The sequence below is a fragment of the Hippoglossus stenolepis genome, chromosome 20, assembly GCF_022539355.2.
Source record: "Hippoglossus stenolepis isolate QCI-W04-F060 chromosome 20, HSTE1.2, whole genome shotgun sequence".
NCBI lineage: Eukaryota > Metazoa > Chordata > Actinopteri > Pleuronectiformes > Pleuronectidae > Hippoglossus > Hippoglossus stenolepis.
In genome coordinates this window covers 15,974,484-15,994,452 of record NC_061502.1, presented here as the reverse complement: position 1 = coordinate 15,994,452, position 19,969 = coordinate 15,974,484, and the positions used below count along the sequence as shown (strand labels likewise).

The 19,969-nt window shown below is 42.6% G+C and overlaps 1 protein-coding gene across 1 annotated transcript; it reads right to left on the bottom strand.

Moving 5' to 3' along the window:
* Positions 1-336: 336 nt before the first annotated feature.
* Positions 337-3,136, bottom strand: LOC118099105. Its single transcript, XM_047338117.1, has 9 exons — positions 2,882-3,136; positions 2,719-2,776; positions 2,583-2,616; positions 2,416-2,466; positions 2,158-2,187; positions 1,886-2,057; positions 1,389-1,498; positions 1,126-1,300; positions 337-732 (listed from the first exon to the last, which is right to left on the bottom strand). The coding sequence occupies exons 2-9, from the start codon at positions 2,728-2,730 to the stop codon at positions 636-638; spliced, it is 681 nt and encodes a 226-aa protein (XP_047194073.1). The 5' UTR covers positions 2,731-2,776; positions 2,882-3,136; the 3' UTR covers positions 337-635.
* Between the last annotated feature and the right edge of the window lie 16,833 nt (positions 3,137-19,969).

Sequence of the window (19,969 nt, the reverse complement as noted above, 5' to 3'; positions counted from 1 at the left end):
GATCGAACCCCCGACCTTCTTAGTTAGTTGACGACCTCTCACCACAGACATGGACATGGAACATGCGCTGATAATACAAATGATTACTGCTACTGCTGTACATGTGCTTGTCAGATAGAAAATTTAGATTCACTGACTTTTCCTCATTCCCCCAGCGACCCAGCACCTCCTACCGTCTGTGCCTCATGCCATCTGCTGACATATACTCCGCCTGCACTGCTCACACCGAACCACAGCTCCCCGTAAGCCTGTGAGCCCATTAGCGCACTGCAAACAAGCTGAGCAGAGTGGAACTTAATGGGAAAAGGGATTTCATCTTTTTGAGCATTTTTATTGTATTGCTAGTGATTTGTCTTCTACAGTCGTCGTCACACGAGATCAGGAAAAGCAAAAGAAAAAGCCCCTAATAGGTATTTTCCACTGAAGATAACAATGAGGTTTCACAAAAAGAAGAATTGATTGAAATGATAAAATTACCACAAGTTTACCGTGAAAAAGGCTGATTTCTGTGTGGTTCTTCAATCAGGAGAAGTAAATCATATAATCATACAAGAAAAGACAGAGCAGATACAAATTTAAGAGATAAAAATTGGAAAAGGGGTCCTCTCTCGCCGCCGCACCTCGGTGTTGCTGTATCACGGGCATTGGCATCCAAACCGCACTTTATAGTTGAGGCATTGGCCGGATATCTGGTCCTCCATTCGGCAAACGAATCCCACAGTTGGGTTGTAGCTGAAAAAGGAATCCAAGCAGTTGATGAATCAGTAAAATATCCAGAAATCAGTTTTTTCTTTCTTGCTTTAAAATTATTTCTTGACCAACGATTTTTTTGGTGTGTGGTCATGTTTCTTGCCCCTCAGACCACACAGTAAGTGTAAGTAGGTGAGCTATGGGCTTAGCTCGGTTTAAAGGTTTCAGACGATATGGTGCCTATTGGCTGGTTTTCTCCTGGGGCTCATTAAAATGTCATCTTCTCTAATGTAAATGTGCATTTACAAAGTTTCCATTCACTGTTTAAGCAGCAGCTCTGTGGCGGTTTATCATGATGATTAGGAAACTTTGTTTGATGGTCAGTAATTACCACATATAAATTCCTATCTCTCTTCTCTTATGAGAGAAACTTACGCGTAGAAGTTCTCCCCTGTGCTGATGGCTGGGGTCATGGTGTCAGTGGTAACAGCCTCGATGTAAATCGGGTTGTCACAGATCTGTCCTGGGTTTTCTGCCTTCAGGTTACTCAAAAGCTCCCAGTCCCCCGTCCCAGTGGGAGAGTCCCGGTCGTACCACTTGGTCCAGCACGCTGCAGGAAGCGAGTGAACAAGAGACGTCACGACTGCACGGCGGGAAACAACTTAACACTGCACGTGTGGAGCGTGCTCACACAGTACCTCCACCGCAGAACGGGGGATGGCAGCTGAAGCGAACGCGATAATCGTTGCACTGCTTCTTGAGCGTCTGGTCCTGGTTTCTGCAGATGAATCCTGAAGATGCGTCGTTTCTGACAACACAAACAAAGAGAGATATTTACTAGAAACGATCGACTGGATGCAACAGTGCCAGTGCCTGGACTGATTTTTTGAATTTTTGATCCACTTTGTACGGATCTGAAGTTAACCCACATCTGAACATTTTACGGTCCTGTCCTTTTATATGAATTAATCAAAACTTCCTAAGTTTGAATCATTGTTTTGTCCAGCAACCAAGTTTTGTTATGGCTGATTGCAACTATCCCTAAACTGAGTAGCTATATAAAAACTAACCACAAAAAACATGAACAGTAAAATCAACTTTTTAAAAACGTTTTTTTTTTTCAGTTCAGTATGCTTATCAAGACAAAACACAAAAGTTAAATAACGTCTCTAAAGGCTAATTGCATAATACTTACTGAAAAATCACATCCCCGGCTGCAGCCACACTGACCCCAGACAGAGTCGTGGCCTCGATCTGGATTGGTTCGGGGCAGATCTTTCCTGGGTTCTCAATACGAAGATTGTAGAGGGTTTCCCAGTCTCCAGTTCCAGAGGGGTCATCTCTGTCAAACCAGTTCGTCCAGCATTCTGGAACAAGGTATTTCATTTGAGATAAGTCGTTTGTAAGTTTCCTGTAATTGCAAACTTATTGTGAAATGTCCAAAAAAGAGATTCTGAAGGTTCTCACGGATGTGGGTTAGATAGACGCAGGGTAATTCTGGATGGAGGTAAAAACAAAGAAATGTGTGTGTCAGAGCGTTCTGTGCAAAGTGAACCACAGAATCATTTAGTTTGTACTTTATATGTTGTGGGGAAAAAAACCTTGCAACTCAAAATGATTTAATATCGACATAAATTTTGTTTTCTACATTCAACAACAGCTGATGAGCTTTTTTTCGTCACAAATTTTGCTCCACATCAGACGTGAGACAAAGGCGATACTTACTTGTAGGAAGTGGTTTCACTAAATTGGGTTTCAGTATCTGCTGGTTGCTTTCTGGTCAAGATAATCAGAACAATGTTTCAATATTTGTGATTGTGCCCGTACATTGTAAAGCCATCAATATATTGTACAAATGATCGTGGTCTTTGCAGGTGATGAGATAAACTTACCGAAAACCAATCCTGCAACAAGCGCCACACTCAACTATATGAGGGAAAATATGGATTTAGAAAGGTTGCACTTACAGAATATGACAAACTGTGCATATATAAAACTTAATAGACATTATACAGAGTTATACATTACCAATTTGATCATGATTGCAGACGATATTGGAGCTTGAGACCTGCGATCTCTAACTGAGCTGTTGGTATTTATAAAAATAAAGAAAAGAGAATAAAATGACATATTTCTGCAGTATCAAAATAAGTTGTTTTACATTTTTTAAAGATTAATTAATGCCACTTACTGTAGTTGTATCTGTTGTTCTCACCCACAGAACCTCTCAGAAGAACAAGGACCGTGTCTGGCTTCGTGAAAATATCTCCCCCCCTTAAATATAGTGTCCAACACAATCCGGAAGATAAATGAGTTACAGACAACAAGCAAACGGGGAAGTTCACAGGCGGATTGGGTTGTCTGACAAATCCCCGAAGAGACAATCTCCCATTGAAAAAACACTGCAATTCTAAGGGCGAGTACAACTCTTAAATTTCACGAGTTGAAAATAATAGTCGAAGATAACGTTTCATTTTCTCTGAAAAGAGCTGAAAGGCTCAATAGGTCAGTGGCATGTGTGTCATTGACCGAGATTTAACCCAGAAAACCACGTGAGGTGTGAGGAGAGGTGGGGGGGGGCGTGTTAATCTAATGTTTTAAATAAAAAAAACAACAGAAAACCTGCTTCCCTTCCTGACAAGCACACGTCGATGGATAAATAGATGACACATGATGAGCGTTTACCTTCGTGTCCTTTGCAGAATGAGCACAGCTGCAGTGAAATGCCATAATCCAGATGTAAATTTAGCTTCCTCTTGGCATCTGTCATGATATCTGTGCAATTAAAAAGAAGAAAAAAAAAAGGATGTTTCGAGTGCAAGAGGCTGAAAGGAGTCAGTTCACTGCACCTGGACTCCGAGTCAATACGGGGACTGTGTGAGAAGCTGTTTGTGGTTATGTGATGATTTATCTCATACGAACAAAATGCTCCGATGCCCCGTTTGGGTGCGTAGAGAAAATAAACCAAACAGGTTTTTATAGAGATCTTCCCAGACGTTGACAATGACCTTTCCGTGCAGTGTCTCAGGTGAATTTTAAATCAGTCTGTTCAGCTCTTTGACGAAGACGAGAGGACGATCCTTCACAGGGAGCTCTGTGTTATCTAAACGTGCACTAATCCATTTTAATATATTGTCAGGGTCAAATTTTAGAGGTTGATCCGTAGACTGTATATATATATATATATAGATGGACGACATGATGGCTCCAAAGTCAAAGCATCAAAATCACTACCTGGTGATTGGTGAAACCCTGTCTCCTCCAGGTTAGTGAGTGGGACATGGACCAAATAAAAAATCCACGTCAAGTGAATTTTTCTTAACAATGACTTTCACTTAAGTTCATGTAACACTGATGTTTATAAGAAGTGTAAATATAGTTTTATTAGTTATTTGATGCTATAGAAAAGGGGGTTAGGGTTAGGGATTGAATTCCCTGGACAGTTGATGGACAGTGAGAAACAACTAAAACAAAGCACGTTGTTGTTACAGCTACGAGAGGCTGCTCGTTTTCACCGTCCATCCTCGGTGGCGCTTGTGTGCGCACTAATTAATTGCCCTTTGAGAAGAATGGCCACCTCCTTCTGTTCAATAGCAGCTGGGGACGCTCTCTGTCTGTTCATACATCAGCATTAAACTTTGTCATCTGGAGGAGCCGGCGTCATATTTTACACTAAATTGTGCTTTGGACTGGATGCCAACGTACAAATGACAGCATGGTGTGGGACTCATTTATCATCTCCCCTTCACCAGCGCCCCCCCCCCAACCCCCAACACACACACACACTCCCCCATCTCATCTCTCTGCCCCCCCCACCCCCCAGTCACTCCCTCGATGGAAATCACAGACTTCCTCTTGACTGCATTTATTCTATAACATAACCGGAGACCTGATACTTATGCAGCTCGGATGCACGGGCGACAATTAATGCAGGATTAGGTGTGACGGGGACATTATGCAGTGATCAGTAAGTGAGTGGAGGTCAGGTGATGAATGAGTGCGTACTCTAGCAGTCAACAGAGATTCCTACAGGGGCACTGACAATAAACAGTCTTGATCCTAATGAAGTAATTGATATATACCTGAAGGTCGTCTGTATTAAAAAACGCTGTATTAAAGCTTCTCTGTTGATTAAGTTGACATCGTGTGGGTGTTTCTTCTACTTTTTTTGAGTTATTGAGGGGGGGAGGGGGGAAAGACTAATTATGGTTTCAGCTTACGTTGCTTTGTTATTTCTTTCTTCCCGACATAGATAAGCGCACATGTCATGTTACACTGTACATACTGTCACAGGAGGAAAATGACCTAGAATGTGACCTCATAAGCCTCATTGTCATTGGCGTAGTCGGGGGTGTTTGGTCCGGTGCCGTTAAAACAGATCCTCTGTTGATCATTTAAAGATATGTTTGATCAACGAGACAAATAAATAAGTCTTTAGTAGAGAATAGTTGTTACCAAATTCTGAAACTTCAAACTAACTCATGTACATGTATTTATTTGGTCACAAGATGAGAACATTCATACTCATGTTTCATTATGGCCGCTCAGTAAACGTCCAATTTTCCGTTTTGCTTCAGCTCTGCTTTTGTTCTCTACCAACTCCTGTAGTGAATATCTGGGTCAAACAAGCTGCTAACTTTGTCTTTGTGCTGAGGAGGAAGCGCACAATTAGTATTTTGTTCTGCTTAAAATATCAGCCTGAAGCGGCTGAAAACACAAAATGAGTATAGGCTACATTTTAAAATGATGACTGGACCAAAACAACAAGCTGAAAGTTGGCGACACGTTCCATAGAGCGGAGGGATGTTTATTTCATCTTTAGTCATGTTAGCTGTTGTTAAAATAAAAGATAATGACATTAATCTCTCTGTTGTAGAAGAAGACGCAAAAAAAGACCAACTTAACCGTAACGATGCTAAAGAACAATATAGGGTCATGTGAGACAATATTTGTTTCTTCTCCAGTGAAAAGACCCTTAAAGAAATTTAAATACAGTATACAACATAAAATAATGTGTTATGAAGCTAATGCAGCTCAATAGGCTACAACCCCAAACAAAAGAAGCATTCTGCTTTATGCATTGTATCTGCTGCTGTAAATGATTACTCATCCATAATTTAACCTCGAATCATTAACTCTAAACTAAACTCAGAAAAGAGAAATTATGACAAAATGATTCACCCCTAAAGGTCTAAAATTCAAGAAACTCGCCTTTAGAACAAAACTAAAAGCATTGCTCCATTGTATTTATATACATTTCTGAATATCTGGGCCCCCTTCAGTGCTTAAAGCGGCAGGAAGGCACAAGGCCATTTGTAATAGCTCACAGCTGAAAAGTTACAGGTGCACGGACTCGGCTGTGGTAAGTGCCGTATATTATAAAACGCATCTTTGACCTTCCGCTGCTCCACACTCACCTCTAATGAAACAGGCTGTTTCGGGGGTCATAAACTTAACCATAGCATTAGCGAACCACTTATGCAATTGGCAGGCCACTGTTGCTGCACTCTCCTACCAGCAGTACAGAATGTATATTTGAGCTCGGGGGGGGTTTAGTAATATCTGTGGATTTTGGAATGGTTTTGTTTTTCCAGAAGCAGGATTGCGTGTAATTGTTGGTGACTGTGTTCGTGGATATTCGCCAGAATCATCGTGACCTAATAGCGGCTGATTGCTATTTAAAAAATAAATAAATAAATAAGGGAAATCTCCGTGTTCATAGTGTTTCGTGGGCATGAGGGTTTTAATGTTGTTATTATCAACAGATTTAATTTGGTGCCACAATGAGAGTCCAACTGCACATATCTGCTCCGACATGCCCTGAACTGAAAAGTCTCTTCCCTCTGTACACACATCACATCCTTCGAGAGAAGCTTTTGTCTTCACTATCCAGCTGCTAAAAAAATCCTTAGCGGTAGAAAGTGGCCCCGAGGATAATTATGCAAAGTAGAGGTAAGAAGATGAAAATGTGCTAAGGGTTTAATTATCACTGGAAATGAACTTCACATTGCACAAAGGCAACAAAGATGAGGCACTTACGAGACACAGATTTGATAATGCGCCTTTTAAATGCAGCTCCCTGTGTCTGGCACATCTTGGGGTCGCACGAAAGCCTTATTTATTGGCGTCGCTTATTAGCGTGTGCAGGCAAGAGGTTGCCGAGAAGCGGCGGCATGATTCAAAGTGTTACCAGAGTCGACAGCAATCCCTTTCCAATTTGGAGAATGGTGTTTTCGTGAACCTCGGCACATTACTGTTAAAAGGTATTATTGCGTTTGCTGCACATGCAAATTGGAGCCGCAGTAAATATCCAACCCCTGCACACATACAGCGGAGGGTTGTGTTATTGATGCACGCATTTACTCCGGGAGAATTCGTGCCATAAAATATGCATGCATGTATTTCCAGGATGAGGAGTGAGCGGGAGTGTGAGGACTCATTGATATTTTTCTCAGGGCGGCAAAAAAAAAATATAAGAAACCTTCTAGGCCCCCTCGCCCCCACCCTGGTGACCCGCTCTTTAATACATGCTGTACACACACACGCTGTCCACACACATATATGCGTAAACCTTTTATTGCTCTTAACTGTGCCTCGGTGTGCGGCGCGTCTGTCAGCGGTGCTCTTACACGTCATCATTTGTCTTGCATCCTGACAACCATTCAATCAAACACTGGCTTCAGGGATTGAGCCGGAACTCTTCTCCACAGGGATGACTGTTACCATGGTAACTGCGGAGGTGTGCGACCCACCAACAAGCCAGAGAATGCAGTGTTGTCTTGTTTGTTTGTTTTTTCTCCACTGTGAAAACATCAACTTTGTGTTAGTTTATCCGTCTCTCCCCATTTCTTTCTATCTGGTTATCCCCCCCATGAGCAGGATTGCATGTACCTGTCTCACACGCACGCACGCACACGCCACACGACACGCACACCACACACACACACACACAATCCTGGGGCTTGTGGGTAATTGTGATGTGTCACAGGTGTGTCAGAGTACAAGCTTTCTCCCATCACTTCTCAGCCTGGAAAATCTCCACACTAGTTATCCAGCAGAGGCTGTAGAATCTGCTGCAGCACCACATCCACGCGGAGCTGTGCAGCACGGCGATAATGTTTGATTACTGTTATATTGCTGCCAGAAATTGTACTCTGTCGTGAAATAAAAACCGAAAAGATGCTCAAGAAAAGTGCATGTGCTTAAAAAAATGGGATTACACCATTAAATATGAAGCCATTGTTGAAGGTAGCTGCAGAGAATGAGCCTTTATGGGTTTTTCTTTGGTACATTATTAAGTTTATCATCATAATTTAGTACATTAGCATGGTAGCATTTGCGATGAGACGTATTGTACAGCTACCACTGATTGGAAAGTTATACTAATTACAAACTGGAGCCAAATTATGTTGTTCTCCCCCTGGTGGCTGGCCGCAGTACAGGTCAGAAACCCTGTCAACCTACATGTTAAATCCATTTGTTTCTTATCACACCGATGTTTGCTCAAGAGCTCGTACTTGTGGTTCAAACACGAGCTCGGCTCTGGCTCAAAGTAACGTCAACATCGCAAAATGGCAGCACCTGTATCTGGTATATGTTGTCCATATTTGCAGGCTAAACAGTCAATAGGCACAAACAAAATTCAACGAATCAAATCCTGAAGGTGGGGCTAGATGGCAAATCAGGGGTGTTACTACAATTTATCGTGAATGGAACCTGAATGTGTGCAGCAATCTACTTAACGCTCATTAAGACAAAAGTCAGCCTCATGGTGGGAAAGTCAGGGGATCAATCATTAGGAGTTATCCTCTGGGAACCGTGAATGTCTGGAGCAGATTTAATGGCTGTTAAGATATTTCAGGCTGAGCAACCAACCTACAGTGTCTAGAGCAATGATGCTAATATGAAAAAAAACTAGAAATTTGACAGGAAATTGATGAGGAAATGACTTAAAAGAACACATTTCTATTCTAGTACTGTAATTATTCTTTCAAAGTTACATTCCTCTCTCTGCGATCAATTGCCTGAGAACCCTTCCCCGTGCTGTAGTGTGCATCTCGGCTGCCCCGCAGCAGAAATCATGCAGCATGTCTTACATGGCGCCTACTTGCTATTTTCTCTTGACATCCTCTTTCCTCTGTGAGTAATTAAAGAGAGGGTTTGGGCACCGACAGTGACAGGAGGTCTGCTGAGATAGCCAGTGGTCTAATTAGAAGCACATATCTCCATTCTACTTTAAAAACACTAGTCACCTCTGCTTTCACGCCAGCTGTGATTTAAGCATCCTGCTGCAAAATGGGTGTTTAATGAAAGGCTTTTTTGCTGCAGGAGTGTTACGGCAAAAACAGAACGACACTCAGGAGAATTAAGGTGTTGTTCCTCTTTTTTCACTTCAGCGTTACGTCTGAAATTATGATTAATCACCTCGGAAGAAGAGACACGTGGCAAACGAGCTGCACCTCGGTCTGAACTCGCAGACAGCGAAACAGAAATGTGGAACAACATATGGTCAGCGCTCGCACGGATGCTGGTTCATCAACATTGCGATGTTCCATGTGGCATCTAGCTGATAAAATATTAACCAGGGAGAATATTTATGCATGGGTTTTCATTTATACCCGACAGGCCTCTGTTGTCAAGGAAGTGCTATGAACTGAGTCATTACGCCAGAGGATCATGTTTATTCAGCTCGCCTCCGTATTATTCCTCACTCACAGCCCTAACAGTGGCCCCGTGCTCGTTCACGTCGAACGCCGTTACAGCCAACTGCCAATCTGCTCTCTGCCGTGCGGGGCTTGCCTTCTGACAAATGGCCTGGAGGAGCGGTCCAAGGAGAGTCCTGTCAGAGGCAGTCAGCCCTGTGATGCTGCAGCAATCTGAGCAGATATGGGGGAGAGAGGAAGGGAGAGCCTCAAGCAGGGAGGAAGGGGGAGGGAGAGAAGATATCCACGAAATATATATATATATATATCTGTGGATCCTTAAAAAGTTCTATAACAGACGCAAACTTTTGTAGGTTCAGTCTCCGACGCAGACGATTCATCGATTTATGTCAAAATTTCTTTCAACGAGATACTGACGGAGACGGGGATGAAAATGATTTCCATAAAAACTGAAATAATCCTTGGGATGAATGCAGCGATCAATGCACGCTGCTGCAACAAGAGGAGGCGATAGTGATTATCACAGCTCACCCTGGGCATGCTTCGGGGTTAACCAGTGTGCAATTGAAAAGCCGTCCACAGCAGCTTTGATTTACAGTTTTATTGGCTGACTATTCTGGTGAAAAGTGCTGAGTCTGGTTATGATTCCCGGGAGGGGGAGGAGGAGTTTTACATGGAGACACGGTGCTCGACACAAGGGGACTGAAGTCTCTAATAATCCCATAACATCAATTACAGATGCATCACCAGGGCTGTGCTTTACACCAGAAGAATTAAAGCGTAAAGAGGCTTCGGACGCTGCTGCCAAGGAGAAAAACAGCACGTACGGGCAATTTGTTTAATTTACTGACCTGATGTTAAATGTCAAATGATGATACAGAAAAAAATATGCAGCTGAGGATTTAAGCCGCATTTGAAAAATTTATATTCAGAGAGGCATAGCATGTTAGAATGCAGTGGTGGAGAGGGATTAGGTAAATTTACTCAAGTGCTGTACAATTTAGATTTCTCATTGTACTGTTAGTTTTTGATATACAAATATATACAAAGTTCCAAAAAAGTAACATGAAAATATTAGTATATCAACCTACAGTTTCTAGAGATTAATCCTATGACAAACATTGACGACTGACATGTCAGTTTAAAATGCATTAAAAAAGCAATTAAGTAAATTCACTGAAGTACTGTATTTTAATATATATAAATATATTTCTATTAATATCAAACTACATAACAGTATATTAAGTCAATCAACTTGCAGTAGGTCCACTATAACGACATTTTAAATTGTGCAAAAATGTGACTTAAAAGTTAATGAATCTGTAGCAATTATAAAAAAAATCTACTGTATTCAATATACTTAACATGACACTGTGAAAGGGGCCATTCTGAGTAGTTATATATTTAAAACTATAGCCATGTTTTGCTGATTATGTACTTTTACATGGAGGTCTTGTACTTGTATCCTAATTTTTTGTGTGGCTGAAATTTAATTAAAACTTGAACTTCACAAAGTCATAAATGTTTTGGACTATTTCCCGTCTCATATTCTCCTTGGTGACAAAAAGTCGTCCTTCATCCAGCTCAAGACTCTGCTGTTGATGTGTCCTTGAAGAAGACCGGTGGCTCAGACATGTCCCCCCCCCTTCAGCAGCCGAAAAAGGTTAATGTCCCCTCAGCTCCCAGTTTTAAACATTCATTAACAAAGATAGAGGAAGCAACTAATGGAAAAGGACTCAAGTTGAGTTTTAGTGCATTAAAGGTCAACACAGTAGCATCAGCACCATCTTTTGTTTGTGCTTTTTCCCCCAACGATAAATCACATTCATTCAACTTACTTTCACTACACAGTTTCCCCCGTGGTCATCTAAGTGCTCTACCCTGCAGAGGCTGCGCCCTGAGGGGGGGTCCGCCCCCCGGTTTGAGAACCACTGAGGAGGACAGAATCCCCGCCGGGCAGAGACAGAGTTGGAAAGTCATGCAGAAGTGAATCTCTCCTCTGGGAATCAAAGGCCTGCCAGGGAGAAAGAATTTACAAAACAATTTTGGGGACATTTCTGCTTCATCACATGAGGCTCAGTGAAGGGACCGGACAGGGGGCGCTGGCACGTCCTACAGCAAGGACTTGCATTTAAATCCATAATGTGCTGAGTACAGTGCTTTTCACTTCAACACTGCTGCTCCTCCCTGATATTGCGCATTATGAATCATTTCATTGTAAACATCCCGGAGTAGTGCTCCAAATTCCAGATTTGGTTCAACAGCCCGGAGTGGTTTGTGCGTTGGAAGCTCTGCCGTGGTGCAGAATACAACTGAAACTATTCTGGTGGGAGGAGGAAAGAAAAACAAAACACCACATTCACTTGCAGCGATATCACAGTCAATGTTTAATAATGGGAACAAGAGAGGAGAAGTAATACATGTATAAATCCTCCCTCTTCCCCTCAAACAAACGTGTAAGTACACAGGGACACGTGCACATGAACACTCCCCTCATGACACGAGCTGCAGCACCATGACAGGAGGATGTCTCACTCCGGGGGTGCGGTATTGCATTGTCAGAGTTGTGTGACAGATATTAATGTCATGGTGGAACATGATAGATGGAATTTCTTTTTTGATGTTGCTCTCTATCTCCGGCTCCGTCTCCCCGAGCCTGGCACGCCGCAGACAGGCCTTTAATGAGCTCGGGAAGCATCCATTTCCGCTGACAGCCTTTCCTCGGCGGCCTCTTTGCCTAAAAACGGTCTGACGGGCGCCGACTGCCTGGGAGACGCGGGGAAGTCTGTGACAGAGCACCCAGATGTCTTGTACCCAGCAACGGGAAGCATGTGGTAAATGAGGGCGGCTTTTTGTTTGCTTTAATAATGAAAGATAGACCTGCATCTTGATTTTGACACTAGTGCAGTTCTAAACCTGCCTGTGTGGAATGGGCTGTTTGCTCGGCCTTGGTAATACTCCGCAGCTACTTCAGAAATATTATTATTATTGAGTCTTCCTCAAACTGTTGTACAACAAACTGTCACTTATTCATTGTTCATGTGCTGGACGTTGTGTGCAGAGCAGTAAACAGTCTATGATGCAGAGTGAAGGTAGACAACTTTGTGCTCATCCTACCTGGTTTATCTGCAATGAAGATTTTTATAGTCAATGGTTTTTTTATCCAATGAAGCTAAATTTGCTTCGTTCCTGTTGACACGTGGGGCTTCATACAAGTTTGAGAGATTTACTGAAGTGGTGTAACTGTGTCATGCAGTGTATGTCGGATATTCAAGAGGTTTGTGGAATTAGTGGGTAGATACCCAGTGTGCAGAATGAGTTGGGTAAAGCATAGAACCAGCACACAGCCTGTATCCTGGGTAATTTTTCATTGTATCATTTTGGTCGAGGTTCAAGCCTCCGACATGACAGAGCTCCGATTAAAAAATAATGACGCGATGATAAAAACGACGCCAACTGTTCATTAATTAGACGCAGACGACAACCTCGGTATAAGCATCATCGTGTTTATCCTCATTTCTGTCTCCTCACTTGCTCTTTCCACCGCCCGTGATAGTGACAGTGCAATATGTTTACGACACCATTTCCTCCATTATTCATGTGAGAGAAAACTGTGAAGCCGCCGTGTGATAGACAGCAGTGTTAATCAGTTCTTAATAAGTGTTGTCTGCGCTTATTACCTGTCTGTTAAAGGAAAATGATCACTGATAAGAGGAAAGGGAAATTCGTCTGCTACTGAATGAGACCTGCGCTACTTCTAAATATACAAATACAAACATGTTTACTCAGATAATTAAGTCTGTTGTGCAGAGAAATATATTTTGTGCATAATAGATGCTCTCAAAGAAGAAGAAAATCAAAAGGTTATATCATACTAGTAATTTTCACATTTTAACGAGACATAAAGAGAAGGAGTTGTTGAATTCTCAGGTTTTTCAAAGTAAAATGACTCACACCAGTGTATTACTGCACTTAATATACAGCCTCCTTATTCTTCCTGTACACACCGAAGCAGCAGTTTCTCACCTCCTGCCTGTGCTGCTGCAGTTCTACAGTAAAACCAACCTGACACCTAGTGGTAGAAACAGTCAACAGCTACTGTATTGCACTGGATTTGTTCTCTTCTACCTCAAGGTTCTGTATTGATCCCGGGGCAGGAAGGTCTCCTCTTGTCCTCCTGGGTGCTCATAGGTCAGGATTAATTACAGGAAAGCCCCCCCCCCTTGTGGCTGAAGGGATCCAGTGTCTTGTTGAAGGACGAAGAGACCTGGACCTTGGTCTTGTGAAGAACAACCCCCCCCCCCTGTAATCCAGCTCAGGCTATTTCAGGTAAATGAATGGAAATTAACCACTGCTACTGCTTTGAGCATCTCTGCTTCGTTATGCAGTATTTTAAATATGTTTTAAATATGTTATTACAACAAGGGATGTAACTGGACTGGAAATTTGGGTTCACCATGTTGCCCAAGGACACTCCGTAATTCAGACTAGAGGTCCCGGGGATCAAACCATTGACCTTCTGGTTTGTGGACGGCCCTCTCTACCTCCTGAGCACAAGCCTCACATGTACCTCAAAGCGTTAGGCCACGGTCTAAGTCTTTTGTGTTTGGAGTTTGCATGTTTACCTGATGGATGTGGTGCTCTGGTTTGCTCTTTGCTCCCACGGTTCAAAGACGTGGTGGATGGATGACCTGGAATCAATAACCTGGAATCAATAACCTGAAATCAATAGCCTATCAATGATGCAGACACAGTGAGAAGTATTACAGATGCATGGAATCTAACAAGACGATGGTTGTGCATCAGTTTTAAGATGCAAATATCAATGAAATGTAGAGACAGGGATAAAAATTAATATATAAATATATATCAGGGGGCCCAACAGGTTTATTCTTATCACATCAGTTCTTAGATCACAAAAAACTTTCATAGGTTTTTAATTTAAAGAAATTTCTGGAAATTTGTGAAAAAAATCCCCATTAAATTCAAATATAACAACAGAAAAAAGGAGTTCACATCAAAAATATGAATTCCTGAAATGCTGGAAATGAAGATGAGTCATACACAACACAAGAGGGCGCTGGAGTTCCACTGGTGATCTTGCTATTTCTCATGATGCTCCATGAAGCTGAACATAAACAAAGGAGTGTTTGAACAGGTATATTATTATGGGGATTCTGAAATTATACACAGTGTGACATATTAATTATATATCTTCCATAGTTCCATGTGTTTTTGTTTTAGTGTAGTCACAATGTAGAAGAACCCAGCATTAGGAATTCCACAGCCAACCTGAGGACAGCCCTGTGCTCAGTGGAGGTCACCAAAGCGTGCAACTATTTCCTTTTTGCAGGATATTAACACCTGCATATCTGTCCATCACAGACCTCACACCTGAGCAAGTGAAATCATCCACTTCCTGCGAGCGTCCTCTCCCTCACCTCCCCGCTTTATTGTTCATCTCTGATGTGTGACGGCGTGCATCCGAGAGTGTCCCTGTGCTGACGCATGATTGGTAGAAGCACCCCACTCCACCCTGCGGTGCCGTCTCCTCCAGGAAGTGGGCATTTCTGCCCAGTTCCTGTCTTCCTCCATGACCCCGCAGTCAAACATGTGCATATTTACAGACAGTGGAGCGACAGGAGAGGCACTTTAGATTCAGATGGAGGCTGAGCTTAATGGTTGCATTGGAGGGACAGTGATATCTGTTGATTTGTGTTTGATCGTGGCAGGAAGACGTGGAGGGAGTGGAGATTATGAGTAAGAGAATAAGAGCATGGCAGTACTGGCAAAGGTTGCCTGAGGAATCGACGGGTGAGGAGGCTGCAACTGAAGTCACACAGCCCTGTTTTGTTTTCCACATTCAAGGAATCGCGTGGAGAGCCTGGCTGAGTTGCACAGTTATTAGATGCATTAATGGTGTTGGTTAATAATCTAGAAACCCAATCACAGCCCATAAATTGAGCATCACACCTCTTTGTATCTGTGGACCACTTCTTTCCCTTTGCCCCAGAACCAAAGGTGGGTCCATCCCCTTGTTCCTCACCCGAGGAGGAGGAGAGAGAAAGAAATAGGGCCCGGGTGCAAGAGGGTAAATATTTGTTCTGTGGTCTCAGTGTTCAGCTCCGGCCCTCTGTGTGCCTCTTAAGAAAACTTTCTCCCGCACGGGAGCAACCAAAGCAAACACTCCCACATCACGCCGTCTGGCTCGCCGTGGACCCTCGCGTGTTTGTTTGTTCAGACGACAGCCATGACAGACGGAGGAACGCTGAGACAGAAGAAAACTGATGAAGGAGAGAGGCAGAGAACGAGAATTGGAGAGAAATAGGCGGAGGAGGAGGAGGAGGTCGAGCTGAGACAGAGGAGCGATGGAGGACTACATCACAGATGGTGCGCTTGTCCTATTCCCAAAAGCTTTGGTCTCCACAGACATGGGTCAAACAGTATTTAAGAATAATTCTCAGCATATGCTAAAATAAGCTCGATGTGGGTAAAAGACGAAATGCACCACAAAGAACATCGATATCAACAGGAAAGAGAAAAAGTTCGGGACGCTTCCCTGTTGCAGTAGTTTTTAGGGTCCTTGTTTGGGGGCAATCGCACGAATGATGCTCACTGTTGGTATTTGCTATAAAACTGAAGAATTGTCTGCAGCAAATTCAGGAGATTGATTTTTAGGTTTCATTCTTTATTCTTAAGATTTTGATGCAAATGATTTTGATGAAAACTAGTATTTTAAGGCAACTATCAATCTGTTTGTCTCAGTGTGTGTGTGTTTCGTGTGTGTGTGTGTGTGTGTGTGTGTGTGTGTGTGTGTGTGTGTGTGTGTGTGTGTGTGTGTGTGTGTGTGTGTGTGAGTGTGTGGGAGTGTGTGTCTGACCCCCCCCCGTCTCTCCTCGGCTCAGGCCCATTTTGTTGTGTGTGTGGGGAGCAGGGGAGTTTGAAGGAGCAGATCAGAGGACGCTGTAGAGGCTCACTGACCACTGGGGTGAGATTAGCTCCCTCACAGAGGAATCAAGCTGACCTGGGAGGCATGCCATCAGAAGGACAGATGGATGAGAACTATTGACCCGCTGACCTGCATCAGATTCTCACTAACTCATGCTAATTCGCATGCAAATGGGTACAAATACCCGCTCTGACTTTTTTGTCTCCTTCTCCGTGTCGATTCCGTTCCCCTGCTTCTCTCCTTTTTAACCACTTTGGCTCATATTCCACAAAACACACTCTGCATTTGTAAGTACACACCCATCTAAACACACACACACACACACACACACACACACACAGCAACATACAAACACATTCTCCCTTGTGGCGTGCCCTCATGGTGGTCGGTTGCACTTCTAAAGGCTTAATCTGTCGGTCCCACCTCCCTGGTTAAGAGAACAAAGGCCCCTCTCCCCTGACACAAAGGGAGCTCACACACCCCTACACACACGTCCGATTCCAGCCCCAGACGGACCACCCATCCTTGAAGACCACTGCCTCACACAGAGCGCGGCTGTGTATCAATGACCGAGAGTGTCAAGGAACTCTACTTATCTCGTTCAAGGCATTAAAGTCTCTTCTACCATTTCTTTCCCAGAGTGGGCAGTTCACACACTCTTTGGGGGCATTTTGTTTGTGTGGTGGAAAAGGCGATCAAGGGACACCATGTCGAGGAGTCCCCGGCAGGCTTTGATCCGAAGGTCTGCGGGGATACGCGGTCTCTGCGGTGGAGAGATTAGAGCGTCTCACCGCCGAACACAATTATTACCATTCTCGAGAAGAAAAGGATGGAATAGTCAGTTCTTTAAAGAGCAACAACTCACGAGAACCACTTTAAAAGGTCAATGGAAGCTGTCGTGGAAGATGTTAGTCATGCTTCAAATGATGAAGTTTGCATCGGGCTGCCAATAACAGACTTGTCGCTTTCTGTGTTGATTCAGTTTCCCCTCTGGTATTTTTTGTGCGGGCTGATGTCACAGGGAACATCCTGACTTTAGTCTAACTAGCCTCTATGATGCGTTTTTTAAAATGCTAAACAGCTGTTGTTTTACACAGTGAAACGAACGACAGCCAGAACAAAATTTACATTATATTTAGTCTAAGCTGCTACTACAGAAGTTTTTATTATTCTGTAGCTGAAAATAGCAAAGTAGGGCAAACAAGTGTGTGTGCTCTCCATGTTTTTCTGTCCCTCAACATTGTCGTAAATAATACATAAGGAGATTGAAATCGAATCTTTGAAGTTATGTTTCGGTATTTTTCACTTCTTGCACAGATGAGAAGATTGATGTAATTATTATTTCTGTATGCCAGCGATGAAGCTCCCGCTAGCGGCAGGTTAGCCTCACAAAGTATACGATAAGCCTGTCCAGAGGTACAATACTTATTCTATAGCTGTTTTGTGATATACTGTATTTGACGTAGAGTGTGAAGGATTCAGTGACATCTTCAGGTGTCGCACATGTCAACGTAGCCAAGTGGACTTACGTATGGTTACCTGCTAGCCCATTGAATTAACTATGTGCACTACACAAAACTCTGTGATACCAATTTTTTTTTTACACTTTTTGTGCAGATTAAAAAAGATAAAACACAACATGTGAGTTATAGAGATGTTGATTGGTAGCATGCGTTGCTTTCGGACAGTGCTAAGCTAGCATTTCCCAGTCTTTGTACAAGGCTAAAGCCAACCAGGTGCTAGCTGTAGCCACGTGAGGGTTGTATTAATCCTCTCATTACACCCTTAGCATGAAAGCAAATAAGTCAATCACACGTTGAATCAATGTCACCTTGCTTTCTGGGCCCGATTATAAAAATGCACATTAAGGAACCAGCTATATTTTGTATTGTAGCACTGTAGCTACATCAGCTTGGACATTTATTCAAATGTCAAGACACTCAACTTCTCGATGTGAGTGTTTAACTTCATGTTGATTATTTTCTCCTAAATAAAAGTAACAATATTCTTTACACATCAATTATATGTTTTCCACACGTTTACATTAATATGTCCTTCAGTATCTAAGTGAAAGAAATAACTGCCAGACTTGGACCACGGGTGCACTTTAGCTTTAAGGCTCCATCCAGAATCCAGTTATTTCTAGAAGTCCGTGTGTGTCTTAATGATTGAACCAACCTTCCTCCCAGGCTGGATATTCCCCCATGGATCACACCAGTGTGTGCCATCAGCCTTACTGCTCCATTGGCTGAGTAACTGCATTTGTTTGAGCTGAGCTTTCTTCTCGTTTACTCACAGCCTCCGCCGCGTTGCCAGCCAGATCTCCATAATCCGCAAACAATTATCATATTTGCCTCAGTGGACGACTCAGGTTTTTGTTTACTGATTCAAAATTAACAATTTACACAGCTGGCTTTGTAGCGAACACCTTTCTTTGCTGGCAGGCGTCCATCTGGAAGCAGAACGACAGGGGTTGATGTTTGTGGTGATAAAAAATAAAGCAGACATACACAAGTAAGTCTTTGACAAACTGGGGAAATATTGTGATTTTTTTGGTTTAAATAAGGTTTGAAGTTTCATGGATATGATGGTAAACACGACGATTGAGCTTTGATTAGTACAATGTTATTACAACCATGTGGTGGATTGAATAAAAAAACAGACTTTATATGATTGAGAAGTGTTTTTTTTTCCATTTCACAGCTACTTTACTTTAAGAAATATATAACGTACACAGAACTTTTCAAATGCAACAGCATCTAGTTATGAATATCCAGCATTTCAGTCTGTCAACTTTAAATCCAATTGTATTACCACAGAAAGGAGCCATAGGTATATATGAATCAATAAAGCAGATTATTATGATCACGCAAATAAACTACTTATAAAATCTCCTGTGAGGAAATTACACGATTTGATAAGTTTTAAAATAATGCACTTAATGTTTAGAGTAAAATCAAAGTCATTCCCAAATTGTGTCCAAAGATATTTTCCAATTCAGCAGAGTAAATATGATTTAAGGGATGTTTGTGGTACAAAAAGCAAAAAAGGGGATTAAAAGGAGATGTGTTTCAATTGTTGGGGTTGACTGAATAAATAGATACTCTACTCTTACTGGAACAGAGCTCTGAATGGTTCTGAATTACCAAATAAGAATAAATCCTGTTGGTTGTATTTCAACATACGTCCATGTAGGTTATTTAAATTCACTGCGACTCCTCATTCTGTAAAATGTCCACCACCTACAGGCCAAGACAAACTGTTAATGTATTTCCCAATGTTGTTTGTCCAACTGTGAGAGGCACAGGAAGGATTTGGATTTCTGGATGTTATTGGGCAACAAGTATGAGATTGCCAGCTACGCCGATTGTGCCAAGTCATAAATCTGGCATCCGGCTCCCCTGCATCAGGCAGCAGATCTGTTGCTCATGCTTTGAGATTATGTAAAAACATGCACTCACTCTGGTCTGCTGGGCTGAAGTCAGGCAGAGGAGGAAGGAGACGTGTGGAGAGGAGGCGAGGAAAAGCAAGACGGAGAGGAGCAAGCAGTGAGAACAGAGAAAATTAAAGGACAAGAAAATGAGACAGCATGAACAACACTCAGCAATAAGCAATTATTAGTGAAACTATTGACCCATTCCACTCTCTCACCTCGCTATCGTCCTTA

Coding starts and splice junctions, on each gene's coding strand:
- LOC118099105 (XM_047338117.1), bottom strand. Junction 2,188..2,415: donor AGTGAAACCACTTCCTACAA/GTAAGTATCGCC, acceptor ACCTCCATCCAG/AATTACCCTGCGTCTATCTA. Junction 1,499..1,885: donor GCCGGGGATGTGATTTTTCA/GTAAGTATTATG, acceptor TTGTGTTGTCAG/AAACGACGCATCTTCAGGAT.